At 38.6% G+C, this 21,681-nt stretch overlaps 2 protein-coding genes across 2 annotated transcripts in view; one reads left to right on the forward strand and one right to left on the reverse strand.

Moving 5' to 3' along the window:
* SCEL (sciellin) overlaps positions 1–21,681 on the reverse strand; it is a 210,237-nt gene that overhangs the window by 149,638 nt on the left and 38,918 nt on the right. The window lies entirely within an intron of this gene.
* On the forward strand, positions 15,424–16,151 carry LOC111750432 (glutaredoxin-1-like). Its single transcript, XM_023547277.2, has one exon. It carries the CDS (start codon positions 15,486–15,488, stop codon positions 15,753–15,755), a length of 270 nt encoding a protein of 89 aa, XP_023403045.1. The 5' UTR covers positions 15,424–15,485; the 3' UTR covers positions 15,756–16,151.

Here is a 21,681-nt window from a genome sequence, read left to right on the forward strand (position 1 = left end):
GGAGAAAATTAAAATGGTGTAGTAAGGATCTTTATAGGGACCCTGGCAGTACAGTGGTTAAAGCACTCAGCTATTAACTGAAAGGTCAGTGGTTCGAACCCACCGAACACTTGATGGGAGAAAGACATGGCAGTCTGCTCCTACAAAGATTATAGCCTTGGAAACTCTGCTATGGGGCAGTTCTACTCTGTCCTATGGGGTCACTATGAGTTAGAATTGACTTGACAACAACAGATTTGGTTTGGAATTATCTTTCACCAATCTCTGCAACACCTTCCTGTGTGTGACAGTCACCATTATTTTTATACATATTCCATTATTATTATATGATATTATGTTTTGTTTGTATTCATGTTAGTCTTCTCAATTGTACTGTACAGTTTTTGAATATGAAATAGCTGTGTTTGCCTTTGAGTTCTCCAGTGCCTAGTTCAGGGCCAGTCACATAGTAAGGTTGATGAAATTAAGGGAACTGAAAGGCAGCCTATTCCATTTGAGCTATACAAGGTAAGTATACTTGACATTCTGCCTGATTTCTCTCCAAGTATGGAAAGACTTTGAGAACTAACTTCATTGGTTATAAGACTCAAGTTTAATTTTGGTGCTTCATTGAAGATTATGGGTCACAGAATGTAGAGGAGAGTATACACGCTGGTGGTGTAGTGGTTAAGAGCTTCTTTACTGCTAACCAAACGTGGGCAGTTCGAGTCCACCAACTGCTCCTTGGAAATCCTATGGGCAGTTTTACTCTGTCCTATAGGGTCACTATGAGTCAAAATCAACTCTACAGCAATGGGTTTGGTTTTGGGTTTGATACAACTGAAGGTTTTAGCAGCAAAACATGATCCCTTATCTGTAGGCTCAATGACTCTTTTCCTTTTTTAGGCTCTGAATGCTGAGGGTTCCTTTATGTATTCAATCTTACAAAGCATCTAATATTAGGTGTATTGCTGACCTCATTTAACCAACCAATAAGGAAATGGATTCAGCAACAATTTAAGTGGTATGTTCAACTGTGACCAATCTAACAGCAAGTAGGAAGCAAGGGACTGACGTCAGACCTCTGAGTCATGTTTCATCTTTTCAAGTACTAACTCAAAGAGAATTTTACTCACAGAAAAAACCATTAGTACTCCTGTAGTCACCAATTGTATTTGAACTTTTACTATGTACCAAGCAATGTGCTTGACCTTGCAGGCAGAATGGCAAAAAGGAAAGCGAAAACCCGTATGTTTGTGGACCCTTTGGCTTCAGAGAGTTCTCAGTGCTAGTAAGTAATGGAGCATGTTTTCAACCCAAAGGCTGTCTACATCCAAAACCCACACACTTGTCACTGTATTTTAAAATTAAGACTTAAATCTTCTGAAACATTTCCATCCTAAATTTGAGGCCTACAGTCAAGTGATAGCTGAAGATCCTAAATTGGTGATTTTAATGTGTTATTTCCATTAAAAAATGAAGTTGGTAGTATGTGGTAAGAGAATTGGAATAATTTTTTTAAGTAAAGAGTTCATATGTATTTTATCTTATGAAAGGCTCTGTTTCCTCAGTTGAAGATAAATGAAATACAAACATTTTGGAGTGGTCTGATTGCTCTGTGGTGGTTGTAACCTAACAACCAACAATCTGCACTGAAAATCAATAATTTGGGCATTATTTTTCTGCCTGATGCCAAGAATTAAAGTTACTCATTTTTTTCTCTAAACTGACCAGCATGGATGCCGGGCATAATGGAAAAAGTATTGCCCAAAATAAAAGGTGGAACTACAGAATGAGTAAAACAAAAGTCATGCCAAATAATAATAATAATAAATACACAGCCTCCTTTTGAAAATTACTGCCAAGATGCCAAAGAAAACTTATCCAATTTACTTCATCCCAGCTTTGCCTGTTCCAATTCTAAATATCCAGGATGCTAGTTGCAGAATAACAATTTTATCTTGAGCTTCAAGAAAATACTAGGGAAGTGATTGACTAAAATCAGAGTGATGCTGTTTTATTGTGTCACCTAATAATTATCTGGTAAAAGATAGGCAACAACCACGCATCTGTCGGTTTGTCATCCTGTGGTGGCTTGGGTGCCACTGTGATACTAGAAGCTTTACCACCAGTATTTCAAATACCAGCAGGGTCACTCACGGTGGGAGGTTTCAGCAGAGCTTCCAGACTAAGACAGATAGCAAAAGGCCTGGTGGCCTACTTCCAAAAATTAGCCAATGAAAATATTATGGATCACAACAGAATATTGTCCAGTATAGTGCTGGAAGATGAGCCCTTTATGTTGGAAGGCATTCAAAACACACAGTAGCCGCAATAATGGACTCAAGCATATCAGTGATCATGAAGATGGCACAGGACCAGACAACATTTCATTATGTTGTGCTTAGGGTGGCCATGAGTTAGAGCCAACTTGGCGGCAACTAACAGAGGACTGGAAAAGAGGGAGAAGATGAGGCATCTGGCCAAACATTTGAGACAACAAAAGACCAGGATTGGACAAGCTCCAAGGAATCCATATGTTTCTCTGCTATTCCAGTACCCTCTTTTTTGAGAAGAGAACAAAAGCGTCACTGACTGCTCCTCACATCTAGATTCTCTGATTAATGGGCCTGTTATTGTGGGATGTTGTCCAATATGAACTGAGATCATCAAACCCTGGAAAATACCATGAAAATATCATTTGGTCATACATACCCCACATCCCTCAAAAAGGAAATCTATGTGGCTTCGAATCACAGTTCCAGAGCACCTGCCCACAACACATTCAGCCTCATTTAGAGTATCAGCAAAGTAGTAATTCTTCCAGAAAGTCGTGGTTCTTACTATTGTACCAAGGCCTGAATGATCCCTCCCTAAGACCAACGGAAAGACAGACACCTACTGCTTCAGATGCCCAAGAATGACCAGAAACAGAGCAAGGATGGCATCTCTGAGTCAAAAATAGAGTGCTCAAAACCCAGGATCCAATTGTTGATCTATTTTCACAGTTAAAAAAAAAAAATTTACTATGTGCTATAACAGTATTTGATTGTGTTAAACCAAGGACCAAGCAGAAGACATGGAAATAAACATGATCACCCGCTTGGCTCTTTAGACCCTGAGTCCTACTAGGTTGAAAGGTGTTTGGTGGTAACGGGGATGTGGCAGTGGCAGTGGCAATGGGGTGGGAGGAAATGTGGAGCAATATGGTCCAAACATAAGCTCACATCTCAAAATGAACAAAAAGCGTCAATCTAACCAATTCCTTTTTAATGAACAAATTTATGAAGTTGGACATATCTCCATATAAATTATCCATGCACTTTTCACTTCAGAGCACTAGAGGGACACAAAGTAAGAAAAATGATCATCAAGTCTAGTGCTGTCAGAAGAACACTATTCTTTCCATTTTCCTAATTTTTATTGCTCTGTTAGTTGAAGGAGGAAAAGAAATTCTTTTTTAAGTGGTAGTCTGGTTTCAAAGAGCACCAGTTTGAATTTTATTTCACAATACTTCAATCCCACTTCCCAGGAACAAACCTGCAGCTGAACCCTAAGCCGATCTTACCTCTGGTACAGCTGTCATAGAGTAAGAAAAAAATAAGTGAAGCAGGAAGTCAGGTTTGAGAAGGGCTTGAGTTTTGCAAGCCTGTTATTCAAGGCTATTTCAATTCTTGAATTGAAGCGCGTTTTTCATTACTAAGAACATGAAGCAACCCATTTCTGACTTTAGATTCTTTTTTTTTAAGTTCACTCATAGGAAGATAGGAGTCTCTGGGTCACACGAACAGTTAAGCACTCAGCTATTAACGAAAAGAATGCGGGTTTTGAATCCACCCAGAAGCTCCTCAGACAAAAAAGGCCTGATGATCTACTTCTGAAAAACCAGCCTATCCATGGACAAAGCTGTGAGTGACAAAGCTTTACCTAATACCCGTTTGAAATACCAGGTGAGAACTGGCTCTCTCTGCTTTGTTGAATGAAGCAAGACCTTTGCTGGTTTCACAGCTTGAAGTAGCTATGGTAATAGCCAGTTGTACCAGAAATCAAATCAATCACGACAGGCTTAAAATGAGATTTTGGAGATTAGAATCCAGGTTTAGGTGGAGAACTAACTCAGCCCAGCTCTTTTTTGATTTCTTTACTGAACCCAGCTTATTTCCCCCAACTTCTCACCATCCACAAAACTAAACTATAAACACCAGCGTAATGGCGCTTATTACAGTACAGTGTCAGAGCTTGCTAAGAATCAGGAATTTTCTGTTTCATTTTAGAGTACTATGGTTTTCTAAAATGAACACTTGCTTCATGTTATAAACCACAGTGAAATTGTAGCTACATTGTTTTTAAAGCTGATATTTATTAAAGTGTGTCAGGTAGTATGCTAAGTATTTGAATGAATTCTTTCTTTTACTCTTCACAATAACCTGATGAAAAAAGTATTGATATTATCCCCATTTTAAAGATAAGAAAACTGATGTTTAAGGAGATGAAGCAGCTTTCCCAAGGTACCATAGCTGTTTAGTTAAGGGACCAGGGCACTCTGAGACCTTCCTGAATCCAAAGTCTAAACTTTTAGCCATTGTGCCTTGGTAGTTTCTTTTCCGAAAGGAAAGAGCACATTTTCATTTGAATATTTGTAAACAGCAAAGTCAAAGAACTATTTTTAAGCCAAAAAATGCATGTCTGGCTTGCTCTGGCCATTGACGCCACCTATCATGGACTGGAGCGCCAATAACCTTAAGTATGCCTGGCTTAATTTACAAGATGATGAATTCGGATGGCATGCAGTTATGCTCCTGTGGGAAAATCCATCTGTACTGTGCATCTATCAGCCCCAAATTCAATCTGTAGCTTCAGCTACCATGAGGAATGTTTGCCTGCTGCCAACTACTTCACCTTCAGCTGTCTAAACAACCGTAAGTACATAGGTTTTGTTTTATGCATCATGCAAATAAGACTTAGAATGAGTTCCTGAACCTGTCACCTAAACAAAAAAAAAAACATAACCAAACATATTGCCGTTGAATTGATTCTGACTCAAAGCGACCCTATATGACATAATTGAATTGCCCTGTAGAGTTTCTAAGGAGCAGGTGGTGGATTCCAACTGCCAACCTTTTGGTTAGCAGCCACAGCTCGCTGTAGCTCTTAATCACTGCACCATGAGGGCTCCAAGCTATAGACCTAGACTTTCTTAAATTTCTTCTAGCTCGGATGGAATTAATCCTCCAGTCAGGGATGGAGCTGACCCTCTGGGGAACTCCCTTGGGAATTTAATAAATAACTGTTTAGGAAGCCAAACATATTACTATAACTTCATCTTTCTTTTTCATGAATTTTTAATTCATTGATTAAAATAATGAGTTCCTTTTATGATAATTAATTGTTACATTTTAAGAAACTGATCAGTTTCACATTGTTCAGAAACATTTATATGAACAAAAAAGGGCATACTGCATGTTCATCTAATTTTATAGGTTGACTCCTGGCCACCCTAGACCCAATATGACAAGGCTGCTGGTCTCCCTTCTTCCTGGGCCCATGGCTGTGCAGAATAAAGACTACAGTTCTCAGTTTTCCTTACAGATAGGCATAGCCATGTGACTAAGTTCTGGCCAGTGGGAATTGAGGAAAGTGGTGTGCGAAGCACCATAAAGTGTCCTAAAATGATGGAAACAAGCCCTTCTCCTTCTCTTCATTCCTGATGTCTGACGTGGACACTGTACAGGGGCAGATTATCAATAGGCAAGGTAAGCACAATGCTTACCTTGCTTACTGGATCATCTTCGGTGAACAATCTCACATTTTTCTCACCACATCAAAGATTCTGCGTCTAGGTATGGCTGGCACCTGTCCCCTACAGCATCTTCCTACAGAGCCAAAGTCTCTTCAAATTTACTATCCCTGACAGAGATAGATGGCCCAGTAAGCAAGGTAAGCACAGGCTTACCTGTGCTTACTTACTAATTTGTAGTGATCAACTTCACAAGGGTTTCGTCTTTGATTCGGCAAAACCCATGTGAGACTGTTCACTACAGATGATCTGGTAAGCAAGGTAAGCATTGTGCTTGCCTTGCATATTGGATAATCTGCCCCTGTGGAGACAATATGACTTGATTTGGGGAATGGAGACCATGGATGGTGGAGTATCAAGATATGTCTTTGAGCACTTTAAGAAGGAGAGATAGTTTTGCTCCCATTAAAAGATCCTGGATTTAATGAGAGAAACAAACTACTTCTTTGATTAAACCACCATTATTTGAGTTTTACTGATAGCTGAAACCAAACCCAACCCTAAGTATTGCACTGAGCCTTCATCTTTTCAAATGTCACACCAAAAAAAAAGTAACATTTCAGTTGTTTCACTGACTAATGCTAAGTGGTCACGGTGGCTATCAATACACAAAGTGATAGAACTGAGAATGAAACTGTGGGAAATCAGTTCTCAGATAAGCACTGTCAGCCATTTCACCCTCTGATACAGAGTAACAATGATAATGTGCCCGGAATGAAGATTTACTTCCATCACTGTTTTTTTGAGAGAGCTTCACAATCACCAGATGTTCTTATATAGGTACAAGGTGGCATTTAGCAGTCTTTTAGATTCCTATTGGTGGCACAGCTTCCAGTATCACAGCAACATGCAAGCCACCACAGTACGATGAACTGACAGATGGGTGGTAACAGACGGATACCAAGTGAGATGTTCCAACAAACAGATGCAGTGCTAGAAGTACTCGTTCATCTCTGCCAAAAAATTTAGAAGACAACTACCTGGCCAATCAGCTGAAAGAGACCCATATTTGTGCCTGTTCCAAAGAAAAGTCCTCCAAGAGAATGTGGAAATTATCAAACAATATCATTAATATCACACTCAAGTAAAATTTTGCTGAAGATCATTCATAAGCTGTTGCAGCAGTACCTCAACAGGGAACTGCCAGAAATTCAAGCTGGATTCAAAAGAGGACATGGAACCAGGGATATCATTGCTGATGTCAGAGGGATCTTGGCTAAAAGGAGAGAATACCAGAAAGATATTTACCTGTGTTTTATTGACCATGCAAAGGCACTCGATTGTGTGTTTCATAACAAATTATGGATAACATTGCAAACAACAGGAATTTCAGAAAACTTAATTATGCTCATGCAGAACGTGTACATAGACCAAGAAGCAGTCATTCAAACAGAACAAGGGGATACCGCGTGGTTTAAAATCAGGAAAGGTGTCCCTCAGGGTTGTATCATTTCACCATACCTATTCAATCAGTATGCTGAGCGAATAATCCAAGAAGCTGAACTACCTGAAGAAGAATGTGGCATCAGGGTTAGAGGAAGGCTCATTAACAACCTGAGATACGCAGATGACAAAACCTTACTTGCTGAAATTGAAGAGGAATTGAAGCACTTACTGATGAAGATCAAAGACCATAGCCTTCAGTATGGATTACACCTCAGCGTAAAGAAAACAAAAATCCTCACAACTGGACCAGTAAGCAATATCATCATAAACAGAGGAAAGATTGAAGTTGTCAAGGATTTCATTTTACTTGGATCCGCAATCAAAGTCCATGGAAGCAGCAGTCAAGAAATCAAATGACATATTGCATCGGGCAAATCTGCTGCAAAAGACCTCTTTAAATTGTTGAAAAGCAAAGATGTCACTTTGAGGTCTAAGATGCGCCTGACCTAAGTTATGGTATTTTCTCTTGTCTCATATGCATGTGAAAACTGGGCAATGAATACGGAAGACTGAAGAAGAATCGATGCCTTTCAATTATGGTGATGGTGAAGAATAGTGAATAAACCTTGGACTGCCAGAAGAATAAACAAATCTGTCTTGGAAGAAGTACAGCCAGAATGCTTTTAAGAAGCCAGGATCGTGCGACAAAGTCTCACATACTTTGGACATGTTATCAGGAGGGATCAGTCCCTGGAGAAGGACATCACACTTGGCAGAGGGTCAGTGTGAGAGAGGAAGACCCTGAATGAGATAGATTGATGCAAAGAGATTGATACAGTGGCTACAAAAATGGGCTCAAGTATAACAAGGGTTGTGAGGATGGCACAGGACTGGGCAGTGTTTTCTTCTGTTGTACATAAGGTCACAATGAGTCCAGTGGACTTCATAGCACCTAACAACAACATAATCTTATCGCTTACGTAAATAGTTAAATGAATGGAACTGAAGGGGAAGAAAATAACTAACTAGGAACCAGAAAACTCTATCTTACAAACAAAAGCGTTAGTGGACCAAAAGACAAGAGGAAGGTTTAAACTAATCTTTCTCTGGCAGCCACGGTGGTAAGGTAGGTATATTAATCAGAGGCTGGGATGATTCTCTGTTAAATTTTGACAAAGGGAACATTAATAATTGATGCCAGTAACCTTCTGGGTGGCCTCTTCATTTTATTTTCTAGTTCTCTCAATTGTTCTTGGACTTGATGTCTTTATGATGTGCCTTGGCTGCCCTCTACAAGCACATATGTGTACACACACACACACACCACCACCACCACCACCAAGACATTATTCCATTTTCCAGAGCTTTCCTCTCATCTTATTAACATAATAGGATCTGATGCTTACACAGTCTGTATACATATTAGCTCACTCAACCCTACAAAGTGTGTGGCTATAAAGTACCCTTATTATTGCCATCTTAAAGGTGAGGTGTGTAGACACAGCGTTAGTAAATTGTGGATCTGGAAGTTAAATGCACGCAGTCTGGCTCAGAACGAGTCTGTTCTACAAACACATTTGGTAATATTTGCTAAATAAAAATGGTTGGCATTATTCATCAGATAATCACATCTCTCACAAAGCACAGTGACTTAGCTTAGCTTAAATGTATCTTCTCAAGAAGAATCAATAATACAGAATTGATCAAGGTAATGGAAGAGTGATTTGGAACAGAGGCCTTCTGTACCCTTCAAATCATACTCTATACAGTCAACTACTTACTACAAGCTGGTTCTCAACATGCATCCTATGCCTAGTTATTAATACACAAAATAATACTAGAAAATGTTAATTTGTGATTTTTAAAAATGATGTAACAGTTAAGCCCTGCTATACCTGACCCCAACATATTCAAATTTTCAGAATGGATCCTTTTTTCTCTTTTATGAGGCCCAAATCCTTGTTTTAAAGAAACCACTAGAATTTTATTATTTCCAGCTTAGTATTGAACTGCTGCTCTTAAATATCACTTATAATTCATTGTCATCTCTACTCTGCCATTGATTTTTTTTTTTTCCCTCTGTACTGCTAGTCTTTTGAATCTGGCAAATATAGACATTAAAAAAAAAGGGCATTTTATCTATTGTGATCATGATGTATTCTGTTTCTAAGGTCTGGTGCTGAGTTTTTCAGTAAGAACTCTCCAGGGAAGCTAATCCTTGTAAAGGAGTATATTTATAACAATAACTAATATTTTACATTCTGTGAGAAGGATATTTTTGTCCCTGTTTTCAGATGAGAGACAAAAATGTGAAGTTTCAGAGAGGTCTCAGTCCTTGCCCAGGATTAACCTAGAGGTGAGGAGAGGGACCAGAACTCATTCAGAATGCCTGGCTCCAAACTTTGTGCACTTTGTATACACCCTGGTGCCGTGTCTTTGCCAGATTTAAAGCATACATGGTAGTAATAGTAAGAAGTCCATAGATTATATCTTTGAAGTTATAAAGTAAATTCAAAGAAAGTCATGATTCCATTTATAAAAACTTGCTAGAAATCACTATTTCCATAAACATAGTATATTCATTTACATCTTTTTTCAATATATGCATATATAATGAATGTATTTTATGGTGGCTGCTGTCCATCCTTCCTTCTGTCAGAAACTGGGAAACTGACTGGCCACACCTGTGAGAGCAGCAGACATATTGTGATATTCTACCCCTAAGCCCCATTCATGGTGGATTGGATCAGAGGACGGCATTAACCCAAGGTGCAGCCAATCCTCTGGCCTGACAAAGGGGATACCAATGTAGTCCAGCCTAGAAAGATAAACTGAGCCTAAGAGATTTTCTCTTGAGAATGTGGGGCTGAGTTAAAATCAGAGACAGAGCCATCTTGTAGAAAGTATCAGGGCAACTATGATAATGGTCCATGGGCAAGCCGAAGTTATGAGGAAATGAAAATCATATGTACTAATAATAAGGGTCACCATTTATATGGTACTTATTTTGTGTATTACATTCTGCGTTCACTTATCCTGTGATGTAATTACCACTATTAGCAAGTTCCACTACTATTTTACTTATGAAAACACGAGGCAAAAGGAATTAGAAACTTGTCCAAGGTAGTAAGTAGGAGAACGATATTGAGACCAAGGCCACGTGTCTATGTTACCAAGTTTGATTTCAAATAAAGGAAGCTTAGTGTACAGACATCGAGAAGATAGTGAAAGACTACATACATGCAAAGAGAAGCAGAAAAATCTCAAGAAAGAAAGACTCAGAGAAAGTGAAACAGAGAAAGATCATGAGACATGGCTACCACAAGAGGCATCCAGTTCCCAGATATACTTTAGTTTCTTTCCTCAGGCTCCCATGAAGTCTGTGATTATGTCCTTACATAGAATAGATAGCTCAAGTGCTCCTATTCCTTGTAAATAGGAGATCTCTAAATAAAATAATGACTCATTTTTGATACTTTCTAAATACAGAACCTGTAGGTGGTAAAAGTTATACCACTGCATATTTCTTGTTTGAGGTGAAGATTAGATCTCTTAAAGATTTATGATTCAGTAGGGCAGATAAGGTAGACATGTAAAAAATATTTATAGTATCAAGAGCAAAATTCAGATTGGAGTTCAAGTAAACTTAATAAACTCAAAACTGTTGATAATAAGTCATGAAAACCTCCTGATGAAATAAGGCATAAAGCTGGGGTATCAAGGAAGGTAGGGATATGTCTGCTTAATATATAACGCAAGTCAGAGAGGATGAAATACTTTTTGCCTCAGTGCAGAGGATGAAAAGGCACTGGGAGGGTTCAGTAAATAAAATATGGTATGTGAGTGTTTGTGGGGGGTGAGTGTTTGTGTGGGGTGAGTGTGAGTGTGTGTGTGTGTGTTATTGCTACTGAAATGTAGAGGCAATAAAAGACAGAGTAATAAAGTAAAATAAAGTTAGGTGGTATAAGAAGCCAGGCCAGTGTCATGAATTTCTATGGTCTTCTAAAAATCTGATATATTTTTGGCAGACACCTAGCAATAGTCCTTAAAACAAACATAAATATTTATGGTTATAAAACTATCACTAAATTCTGTTTTTATGACTTCTAATTAAATAACCAAACATCCTAAAATCAAATTTCCTTGCTCAGTGTCTTCCAGCCACAGTGTGTTTTCCTCGCTGTTCTATGTTCTGCCATACACCAGACACTCAATAAATGTACTTATAAAATGAGTAAATAATGTTTTTGGTATCTCCCCATTGAAATATGAGATTACATCTGTAAAACTAAAAATTCCATCCAAACACTTTCAATGAAATGCCCATACTCATTGTCTTAGCTACTTAGTGATGCTATAACAGAAATACCACAAGTGGATGGCTTGAACAAAGAGAAGTTCATTTCCTCACAGTAAAGTAGGCTAAAAGTCCAACTTCAGGGCATCAGCTTCAGGGGAAGGTTTTCTTTCTCTGTCGGGCTTCTCATCAATGTTCTCCGCACAGGAACCCTGGGTCCAAAGGACATACTCTGCCCTCAGTGCTGCTTTCTTAGTGGTATGAGGTCTCTCACTTTCTGCTTGCTTCCCTTTCCTTTTCTCTTTTGTAAGATAAAAGGCAGTGCAGGCCATACTCCAGGGAAACTCCTTTTACATTGGATCAGGGATGTGACCTTAGTAAGAGTATTACAATCCCACCCTAATCCTCTTTAACATAAAATTACAATCACATAATGGAGGACAACCACACAATACTGGGAATCATGACCCAGCTAAATTGATACACATATTTTGGGGGGACCTAATTCAATTCATGACACTTATATCTTATGAAACCATAAAATTCTCGTGTCTGCCTGCTTTCTGTACTCCCACCAGATGTTCTATTCACATTGTGTCACAAACTTTTGGAGATTACGAAATATAGCAGTTACAATATGAATTTCAGCTTATTTAAGCAGATTAGAATTTGCCCTAAAATAAAGTACTGGTAATGCTGTGTTTGCATGTACAGTTCAAATAACATTCCAGCCCTGCCTAATCTAGAACACCCCAAATGGCCTGGGTTCAAGGAACCACTCTACTAAAAATACTAGCAATGTAAAAAGAAAATAATAACCATTCATAACTATCCACCCTGACAACAACCGCCATGTAAAATACTGTTATTGTTGTTATTATTAGTTAGCTTAGAGTCGCCTGTGACTCATAATGGACCTACGTATAACAGAAGGAAACATTGTCCGGTCCTGCGCCATCCTCACAATTATTGGTTTGTTTGAGCCCATGGTTGCAGCCACTGTGTCAATTCATCTCATCAGGTGTTTTCCCCATTTTCTCTGACCTCTACTTTACCAAACCTTTGGTAAACCTTTTATCTACTTTACTTTTTCTAGGGATCAGTCTTTCCCGAATACATGTCCAATGTAAGCAAGACGAAGTCTTGTCATCCTCACTTCTAAGGAATGTTCCAGTTGTATTTTTTCTAAGACTGATTTGTTCATTCTTCTAGCCATCGATGGTATATTCAATATTCTTCTCCAACACCACAGTGCAAATGGATCAGTGTTTCTTCAGTCTTCCTTTGAAGAGTTCCATTTAGATTTCCAAGGACCTGTACAGAAAACCTGTACAATAAGGCATCTGTTTTACCCTTTGTCAGAACATTCGTTTATACTCTCCTAATGTTTGTACTAGAGCGCAGTGGTTAAAAGGTCAACTGCTAAGCAAAATGTCGGCAGTTTGAATCCACCAGCCACTCCTTGGAAACCCTATGGAGCAGCTCTATTCTGTCCTGTAGGTTTGCTATGAGTTGGAATTGATTCAACAGCAATGGTTTTTAATGATTGTACCTACCTTATAGGGTAATTTTGTAAGATTTCAGTTCTACTCTGAAACATATGGGGTCACCATGAGTTGGAATTGATTTGACAGCAATTAACAACATTATTGTTCGTATTTAAACAATACCATTGTCTGACTCTATTCTGTTTAATCTAATCTATTTTATATTTGGAGTATTAATTTTTATTCTGATAATTATTATTACTAATGAATTTTAATACTAATCTATTCCAAGTTAAAAAAATTCTGAAGAATTGTATGGATAAATAAAGATTTGTAAAATTACAGATGAGTGTTAGTACATGCAATGTTTACATACCCAGTACCCAGTACCGTCAAGTCTATTCTGACTCATAGCGACCCTATAAGACAGAGAAGAGCTGCCCCATAGAGTTTCGAAGGAGTGCCTGGCAGATTTGAACTGCCGACCTCTTGGTTAGCAGCCATAACACTTAACCACTATGCCACCAGGGTTTCCAATGTTTACGTAGCACAAGTGAAGTGGCAGTTATAAACCTTGTTATCATCTCTGGGCAGATGAGAAAGTTAAAGAAAAATTTGAAAACAAAGATTAATGCTATTGGATATTTCAATAGAGTAAAAAACTATAGCGTTTAAAACTGTCATTTTAGCTCAAAATATATAGACTAATCAATGAAACAGAATGTATAGCTGAGAAATAGATTTTAGTACATACAAACATTTGAATAAATGATAAATAATCACAAAGCAATGGAGATGAAGAAGATTAGTAAATGGTACTGAATAATTTGTTATCAGCCTTTTTTTTTTTTTTTAAAAAAGAACGCTCACCAGATCATATACAAAAATATTCAAAATAGTTAAACTTGGGCCATTAAAAAAAGAAGAAGAAAGTTATGGAAATACTGATAGAAAATCACTTAAACACTGTAGGTCAAAAACTTAAACGACAAATTTGGAAAAACATTTGCAACAAATTCAATAAAGAGTAACTTTAAGACTACATATATATTATATATATGTAATTCCCTAGGGGGAAAAAAGAAACCACAAAAAATGCATGGCAAAGGAAATGACTAGATACATAAAAAAAAGAAAACAACAGAACCTGTTAATAAACATTTGAGAAAATGACCAACCTCATGAGTAATCAAACAATGCCAAAAGCAGTACGGTAGTACCATAGTTTATCTATAAAATGTATTTTCTACCTAGGTTTTTAGGTAACTATACCCAACTACAGAGCCCTGATGGCACAGTGGTTCAGAGCTCAGCAGCTAACCAAAGGGTTTGCAGTTCAAATTCATCAGCCGTTCTTTGGAAGCCCAATGGAGCAGTTCTGCCATGTCCTATGGGGTGACTATGAGTTGGAATCGACTCAACAGCAACAGGTTTGGTGTTTTGGTTTTATACCCAACTGTAGAGCACAGTGCTATGAAACTAGCACTTTCAACATTCCTGATAGGTCCACCACCTGTATAATCTTTTATAAGCATTTCAAACCTGTTCTTGTCAAGCTGACTCACAGTGACCCCGTGGGTATCAGAGTAGAACTGTGCTCCACAGGGGTTTCAGTGGCTGGTTTTTCAGAAGTAGATTGACAGGCCTATCTTCCAAGGTACCTCTGAGTGGGCTTGAACCTCCAACCTTTTGGTTGGCAGCCGAGTGTGTTAACCATTTGTGCCACCCAGGGACTCCTTAGAAGCAATTAGTCTGCATGTATTATGATATATTGTGATTGGCACTCAACAGTCACTCCCATCTCCTTCTAGCCTAAAATAGCATCCTAACCTACTTAGTGCAAAAAAAACCAGAAAACTGAAATTCCATTTTCCAGGCTCACTTGCAGCTGGAACTCTAGATATGATTTAATTTGGTAAAAGTTTAATGCCTTGGTGAGATCTGGAAGGTGGAATTGAGGCAGAGGCTATTCTTGGCTGCTTGGACCACTCTTTGGCAAGCATAGATGGGAGGCCTGGGTTTATAATAACAGTGTTAATAGAGCTGCTGGTGCCCCTTCACTTCCTTTGTGGATGTCAAATATGGGGCATCCGTTTGCTGGCATGGGTCTCAGCCAGCACAACATAGTTCTGAATCCAACAGCTGTGGTGGACACTTGTCAATTCAGCAGGTGGCTTCCTGATCATTCATAGAAGGGTCATCAGACCCTTTGCTGGCCTAAACTCCTCAGATTCTGTAAGCCTTTTAATACCCTTAATGAGTGTTTTTTTCATTATCCTCTGTAGCTTTGTTCTCTGACTGAACCATGGTTGGTACATACATCAGAAGCCTTAAAAATATTCATATCTATTGTCCCAGTTATTCCATTTCTGGAATTCTAGCCTATGGTAATAATACTTAAGAAATATAAGGTTTATAGGCAAAAATATACACTAAAACATTAAGAAATAATAAAATTTGAAACTACATAATCAACACTGGGAACTAGTTAAGCAAATTAACCAGGGAGATAGCACCGGGAAGATAGCAGCTTGTCAGCATGGCTCAAGAGTTTGTGAACAGCAGAATCCAACCAAGGAAGGTGGTTGTGTTCATCAAGGCCACCTGCCCCTATTGCAGAAAGACCCAAGAGATTCTCTTCCAATTGCCTTTCAAACAAAGGCTCTTGGAATTTGTCGATATCACAGCCACCACTGACACAATTGTGACTCAAGGTTATCTCCAACAGCTCATAGGAGCAAGAACAGTACCTCAGGTTTGTATGGCTAAAGATTGTATTGGTGGATGCTCTGATCTAGTAGCTTTGTAACAGAGCGGAGAGCTGTCGAAACGGCTAGCGGATATGGGAGTTCTACGATAATTACAGAGCCCCCAGGCTGATGTCCCTTTGGAAGCTGCATGGCATCACAAATGATGACAGAATTTCCTAATGGATGGATCAGGGGATATTATTTCCCAGCTACTGCAACTGTTTGCTTAAAATTCTGAAATACAGTAGCCAAAAAAAGGGGGGAGGGTGAGGATGGTATTTGGCAAAAAAAAACTCATCCAGTGGAAAAAAAAACGCTGCTAATAATAATAATATGGACCCTGCTCTCTTATCTCTGAACTTTGTTCACCAAAATACTTGGGTGTGTTTTGTCAATAGCACCATCCCTGAACCTTCCTGACAGCTTTTCCTCCTTTAGTCTAATGACTCTGATCCCTACTCATCGTTCAAATACTTGTTGCATGCCTACCACGGGTCAGGCATCCATCCAGACACAGTACATACGGCAGCAAACAAAACAGAGAACATTAGATTTTAGTGGGGGAAACAGCCAACACACAATACGAAAGCAAAATACAGAACTTATCTTACAATCATAAGGGAGGAAGAAAAATGAGCAAGGAAGAAAAAGAAGAGTGTCAGAGGTAAAAGTTGCAACCTTGAGCAGGTTGGTCAGAGACACATCTGGACAGGCCTGAAGGTGCTTGGGTCAGACACCCGGTGGATGTATGGGAGGAGAATGTTTTCAACAAAGAGGAGAAAATCTGAGGATCTGACACCTAGGAGAATTCCCAGGATGTCCAGTGTGGCTGGAGTATGTGAGTGGGGGCTAGAGTTGTCAGAGAGGTACTGGGGAGCTAGGTCACTTAAGACCGTACAGGTGCCATTAAGGACTTCTATTTTTACTCCAAATGAGAGAGAAAACCACTGTAGAATTTAAACAGAGTGTGACATTATCAGACATGTTTTTAAAAGCATCACTCTGGTTGCTGTGCCAAGAGCAGACTCTGGGAGGGTAAGGGCAGAGCAGGGACACCCATCAGAGGACATGAGAGTGAATGGTGGCTCGAACCCAGAGCCCCTCTTTAAGAAAAAAAATATAGAAGTACAGTATAAAGTTAGGTACAGAAGTAAATATACTTTTAGAAAGTGAAAATTACAGTTTAATTTTTTTTTAATTTGACAAATACCACAAAAATCCAGGAAAAAAAACACAATACTTTTACCAACTGCGTAGTTCCTCTATGATATATCTTTGTCTATATGTAATATATCTATACTCTGATCACCTCTATGTATGAAAATGAATTTGTGATATCATTACCTTGAAAGAAAAATAGATAATTCAGTCTTCCCACTAACATGGATAATCAAAATAGGTTTTGGTTTTTTCTATTTTACTTCTGATAGCTCAGAAAACTTTATTTCACTTTCGTAATTCATTATTGGTACTGTCATGTAAATTTTTAGGATTGTCAAATAAGGTTTGAGATAACATGAATTTTTTTTTAATTTTATTTTGGGAATATATACATATAACACAAACTTTGCAGTTTTAACTATTTCTAAGTGTATAATTTAATAGCATGAATACTTTCACCATGTGGTGCAGCTACCACCACTATTTCCAAAAGTTTCTCATCAACCCAAACAAACTCAGTACCATTTAAGCAATAACCCCTTCTGCCCTACCCCCAGCCCCTGGAAACCACTAATAAACTTTTGTCTGTATGCATTTGCCTATTCTAGACATTTTATATAAGTGAGATCATACACTATTTGTCCATTTGAGGGTAACATGAACCTTATGTTATCTCTATCACTGTTAGTCACTGTCAATACTTCATGTCAGCTAGAAACTTGAAAGTCTTCCAATGTACTCATATGGTTTGTTCTTCATTACCTGGGTGATCAAATAACCCAAGAGTCAATGCATTACTTCTATTGAAAATTTATCTTGTCTTGATGAATTAATGCTTTTGATATAATATGAATTGTTAAATAATTTGTTTCTTCATGTCAAAACAATTAACTTTATCACTTTACCTTTATCATTCTTGTTGAATATTCCATTATTTTTTATCAAACTTTCAGTTATTTAATAAATAAATAAATTTATAATTTTATACATCTGACAATTAGAGAATTTTTCACAAACTAGCTTCTGGCTCCACACATTTCAAACCTTGTTTTTCTTCTATTAGCAACATGTTTTCAGTGCTGGCCACCATAGAATACATTCATTTCATGATATGACTATTTGCTCAATAACCCCTGTCCCAACAGTGGGGTGAGCTGGCAAAGTAGCCAGCCAGAATATTCCTGGAAGCTATTCCTATATTACAACAGCTAGCGATAACATATCTATAATTGGAAGTGACTATTAATCACATACATAAACTCCACTAAACCCAAACTACATATATCTCCAATTTGACCTACTCTCTGCTGGATGCTATAAATCCCTTCAGCCACTCCAATTCACTCACCGTGAGTAGGAGTGTGACAGAGAATTCAGAGTGGAAATAGATAGCAGTTTCAACCTACTGTGGTGAAATATGGTACTTCTGCAAATTTTGCAGAAACACAAGATCGTGGGAACACTTTGCCAGAGTCCATTCAAATTAAGAACCCTGAGGCTTAAGCCTTACTAGGCTCGTGATAAGTCAGCCTCTACTGGAACCAGAATACTAGCAGTGGAGCGAAGGAGTAGTGAATTTTGGACATATTTTTGGAAAGTAGAGCCAACAGGATTTACCAATGGGGACTCTAATATTTATGGCCTGAGTAACTGGATGATAGAGTTACTGTGATGAGGGACTGTGGATAGAGCAGGTATATGGGGAGAAGACTAATAATCGATTTTGGGAAAGCAACGGGAGATGTCAGTTTGAACTTCCAAGAGATGTCAGTGCATAGTTGGATACAAAAGTTGGAGTTCAAGGCAAAGATTCAAGCTGGAGGTATAAACTAGGAATCATTAATGGGACTGAAAGTCATGAGGATGAATGAGATCATCAAGGAAGAGAGTGTAGAAAAGGGGTCTGAGGACAGAGTCCTCCTCCAAGACTCCATTGTAGAGGTCAAGAAGGTGAGGAAGAATCAACAAAGAAGAATGTGCTAGGTCAAATAAAATAAAGAATGAGAACTGACCACTAGATCTGGAAAGATAAAAGTCATTGAAGGCCATGATAAGAGTAGTTTTCTGACCTTGTTCTTCAAGTGGGAAAAAAGCCTCGTGGATAATATCAAGAGAAAATGGGACAGGCAGAATTGGAGAGAATGAAATTATACAAAATTTTCAGAGTTTTGCTAAAATTAGGTGTTGAGATATGAGGTGGAACCTGCAGAAGAGGTGGGATCTACAGAGAGTTTTTTAAAGATGAGAGAAGTTATTGTGTGTTTGATTGCTGCAATGACTGATGCAGTAGAGAGAGAAAAACTGATGATGCAGGAGGGAGGAAGGAGAATTTCCAAAGTGATGTTTTTGAATAGAATGGGATCTAGAGCAAGAGAGGAGATGTTGGCCTTTGATAGGAAAATGAGCTGGAGGAAGGCAGAATAAATAGGCCCAGAGGCTGGTAAATGAGTGCCCGTGCTGTTGGAAGTTTGAAGAATTTCTCTTCTGAACTTTCCAGTTTTTCAGTGATGCAAGGTTATCTCCTGAGAAACAGGAGGAAGTTAGTGTGAGAAAAAGTATTGGAGAGCTTAGAAGCTATGAATGTCACCTGGTGAAGGGCAAGGGACGATGCGGAAAGTTTTCATAGTGATTATATGGACCCTCCTAAGTTTTCTGGTAAAGAGTGAATTTAAATTGTGACCAGTCAAATGGTTGTGTGCCTTTCTCTCACCTCATTTAGTTGGGTAAGTGCAGGAACTGAGGAGACAGAAAGGTGGATATAAGCAGCGTTAGGATTTATCTAGTTAAATATTATGAGAGAGTGAGGAGCAAAGGAGTTGAAAGTGCAAGAGGGAATGATAGTGATGAAGTTCCATGGAAGCTAAACTAAGTAAAAGAGAAAGTAAAAGAAGTGAGTGGACACTGGTAAAAAGTGATGAGGATTATAAATTGTAGGTCCCAAAGGGGCACAAGGAGTGAGCTGGAAAGCTAGGAGGATCTCAGTTTAGGTATTGCCTAACAATACCTAAATGTTGTGGATCATAACAAATTATGGATAACATTGTGAAGAATGGGAATTCCAGAACACTTAAGTGTGCTCATGAGGAACCTGTACACAGATCAAGAGGCAGTAGTTCAGACAGAACAAGGGGATACTGAGTGGTTTAAAATCAAGAAAGGTGAGTGACTTTAAAAGGTGTGTCCTTTCACCGTACTTATTCAATCTGTATCCTGAGCAAATAATCTGAAAAGCTGGATTATATGAAGAAGAATGAGGCATCAGAATTGGAGGAAGACTCATTAACGACCTGAGGTATGCATATGACACAACCTTTTTTGCAGAAAGTGAAGAGGACTTGAAACACTTACTGATGAAGATCAAAGACCACAGCCTTCAGTATGGATTACACCTTAACATAAAGAAAACAAAAATCTTTACCACTGGACTAATGAGCAACATCGTGATAAGCGGAGACAAGATTGAAGTTGTTAAGGATTTCATTTTACTTGGATCCACAATCAACACCCATGGAAGCAGCAGTCAAGGAATCAAAAGACACATTGCATTGGGCAAATTTGCTGCAGAGGACCTCTTTAAAGTGTTGAAAAGCAAAGATGTCACCTTGAAGACTAAGGTGCACCTGACCCAATCCATGGGTATTTTCAATCGCATCATATGCATGTGAAAGCTGGACAATGAATAATGAAGACCAAAGAAGAATTGACGCCTGTGAATTGTGGTTTTGGTGAAGAATATTGAATATACCATGGACTGCCAAAATAACAAACAAATCTGTCTTGGAAGAAGTACAACCAGAATGCTCCTTAGAAGCAAGGACGGTGAGACTCAGTCTTACATATATATCAGACGTGTTGTCAGGAGGGATCAGACCCTGGAGAAGGACATAATTCTTGGTAAAGTAGAAGGTCAATGAAAAAGAGGAAGACACTCAGCGAGATGGATTGACACAGTGGCTACAACAATGAGCTCAGGGATAACAAAGATTGTAAGGATGGCTCAGGACTGGGCAGTGTTTTGTTCTATGGCACACAGGGTCACTATGAGTTGGAACCGACTCAATGGCACCTAACAACTAACAACGACAAGGAACCTTCCATGATTCCCCCAAACTGGGTTTTATATTTATTTCTCTCGTCTATCACTCTCAGTTCACACCCTAAATAACATACGTTACCTTATATTGAAATTGCCTTTTTACCAGCAAGACACTTTTTGATAATAGCTTTTTAAAAGCAGGGCCTTGTCTGCCTTGTTAACTACTGTAGTATACAGGTAGCACTGAATAAATATATACTAATTCCATGAATAAATGAATAAATGGTGATATTGAACATTTTTTAATAAATTGAAGAAATTGCTAGTATATAATGGTAACTAAAAGATTTGTTTTGTTAGGTGCCATCCAGTTGGCTCTGACTTGTAGCAACCTCATGTATAACAGAACAAAACGTTGCCTGGTCTTGCACCATCCTCACAATAGTAGGTATGTTTGAGCCCATTGTTACAGCCACTGTGTCAATCCATCTCACTGAGGATATTCCTCTTTTTTCACTGACCTTATACTTTACCAACCATGATATCCTTCTCCAGGGATTGGTCCCTACTGATTACATGTCCAAAGTAAACTAGTTGAAGTATAAAAAACCAAAACCAAACCCATTGCCATCGAGTCAATTCCAACTCATAATGACCCTACAAGACAGAGTAGAACTGCCCTGTAGAGTTTCCAAAGAGCACCTGGGGGATTTGAACTACTGGCCCTTTGGTTAGCAGCTGTAGCACTTAACCACTATACCACCAGAGTCTCATTGTCAAAGGTATTC

This window comes from Loxodonta africana, chromosome 17 (genome assembly GCF_030014295.1).
Source record: "Loxodonta africana isolate mLoxAfr1 chromosome 17, mLoxAfr1.hap2, whole genome shotgun sequence".
Classification (NCBI taxonomy): Eukaryota; Metazoa; Chordata; class Mammalia; order Proboscidea; family Elephantidae; genus Loxodonta; species Loxodonta africana.

What these genes read in the sequence shown, in the direction of transcription:
- LOC111750432 (XM_023547277.2), top strand. Translation starts at nt 15,486, where the DNA reads ATGGCTCAAGAGTTTGTGAACAGCAGAATCCAACCAAGGAAGGTGGTT.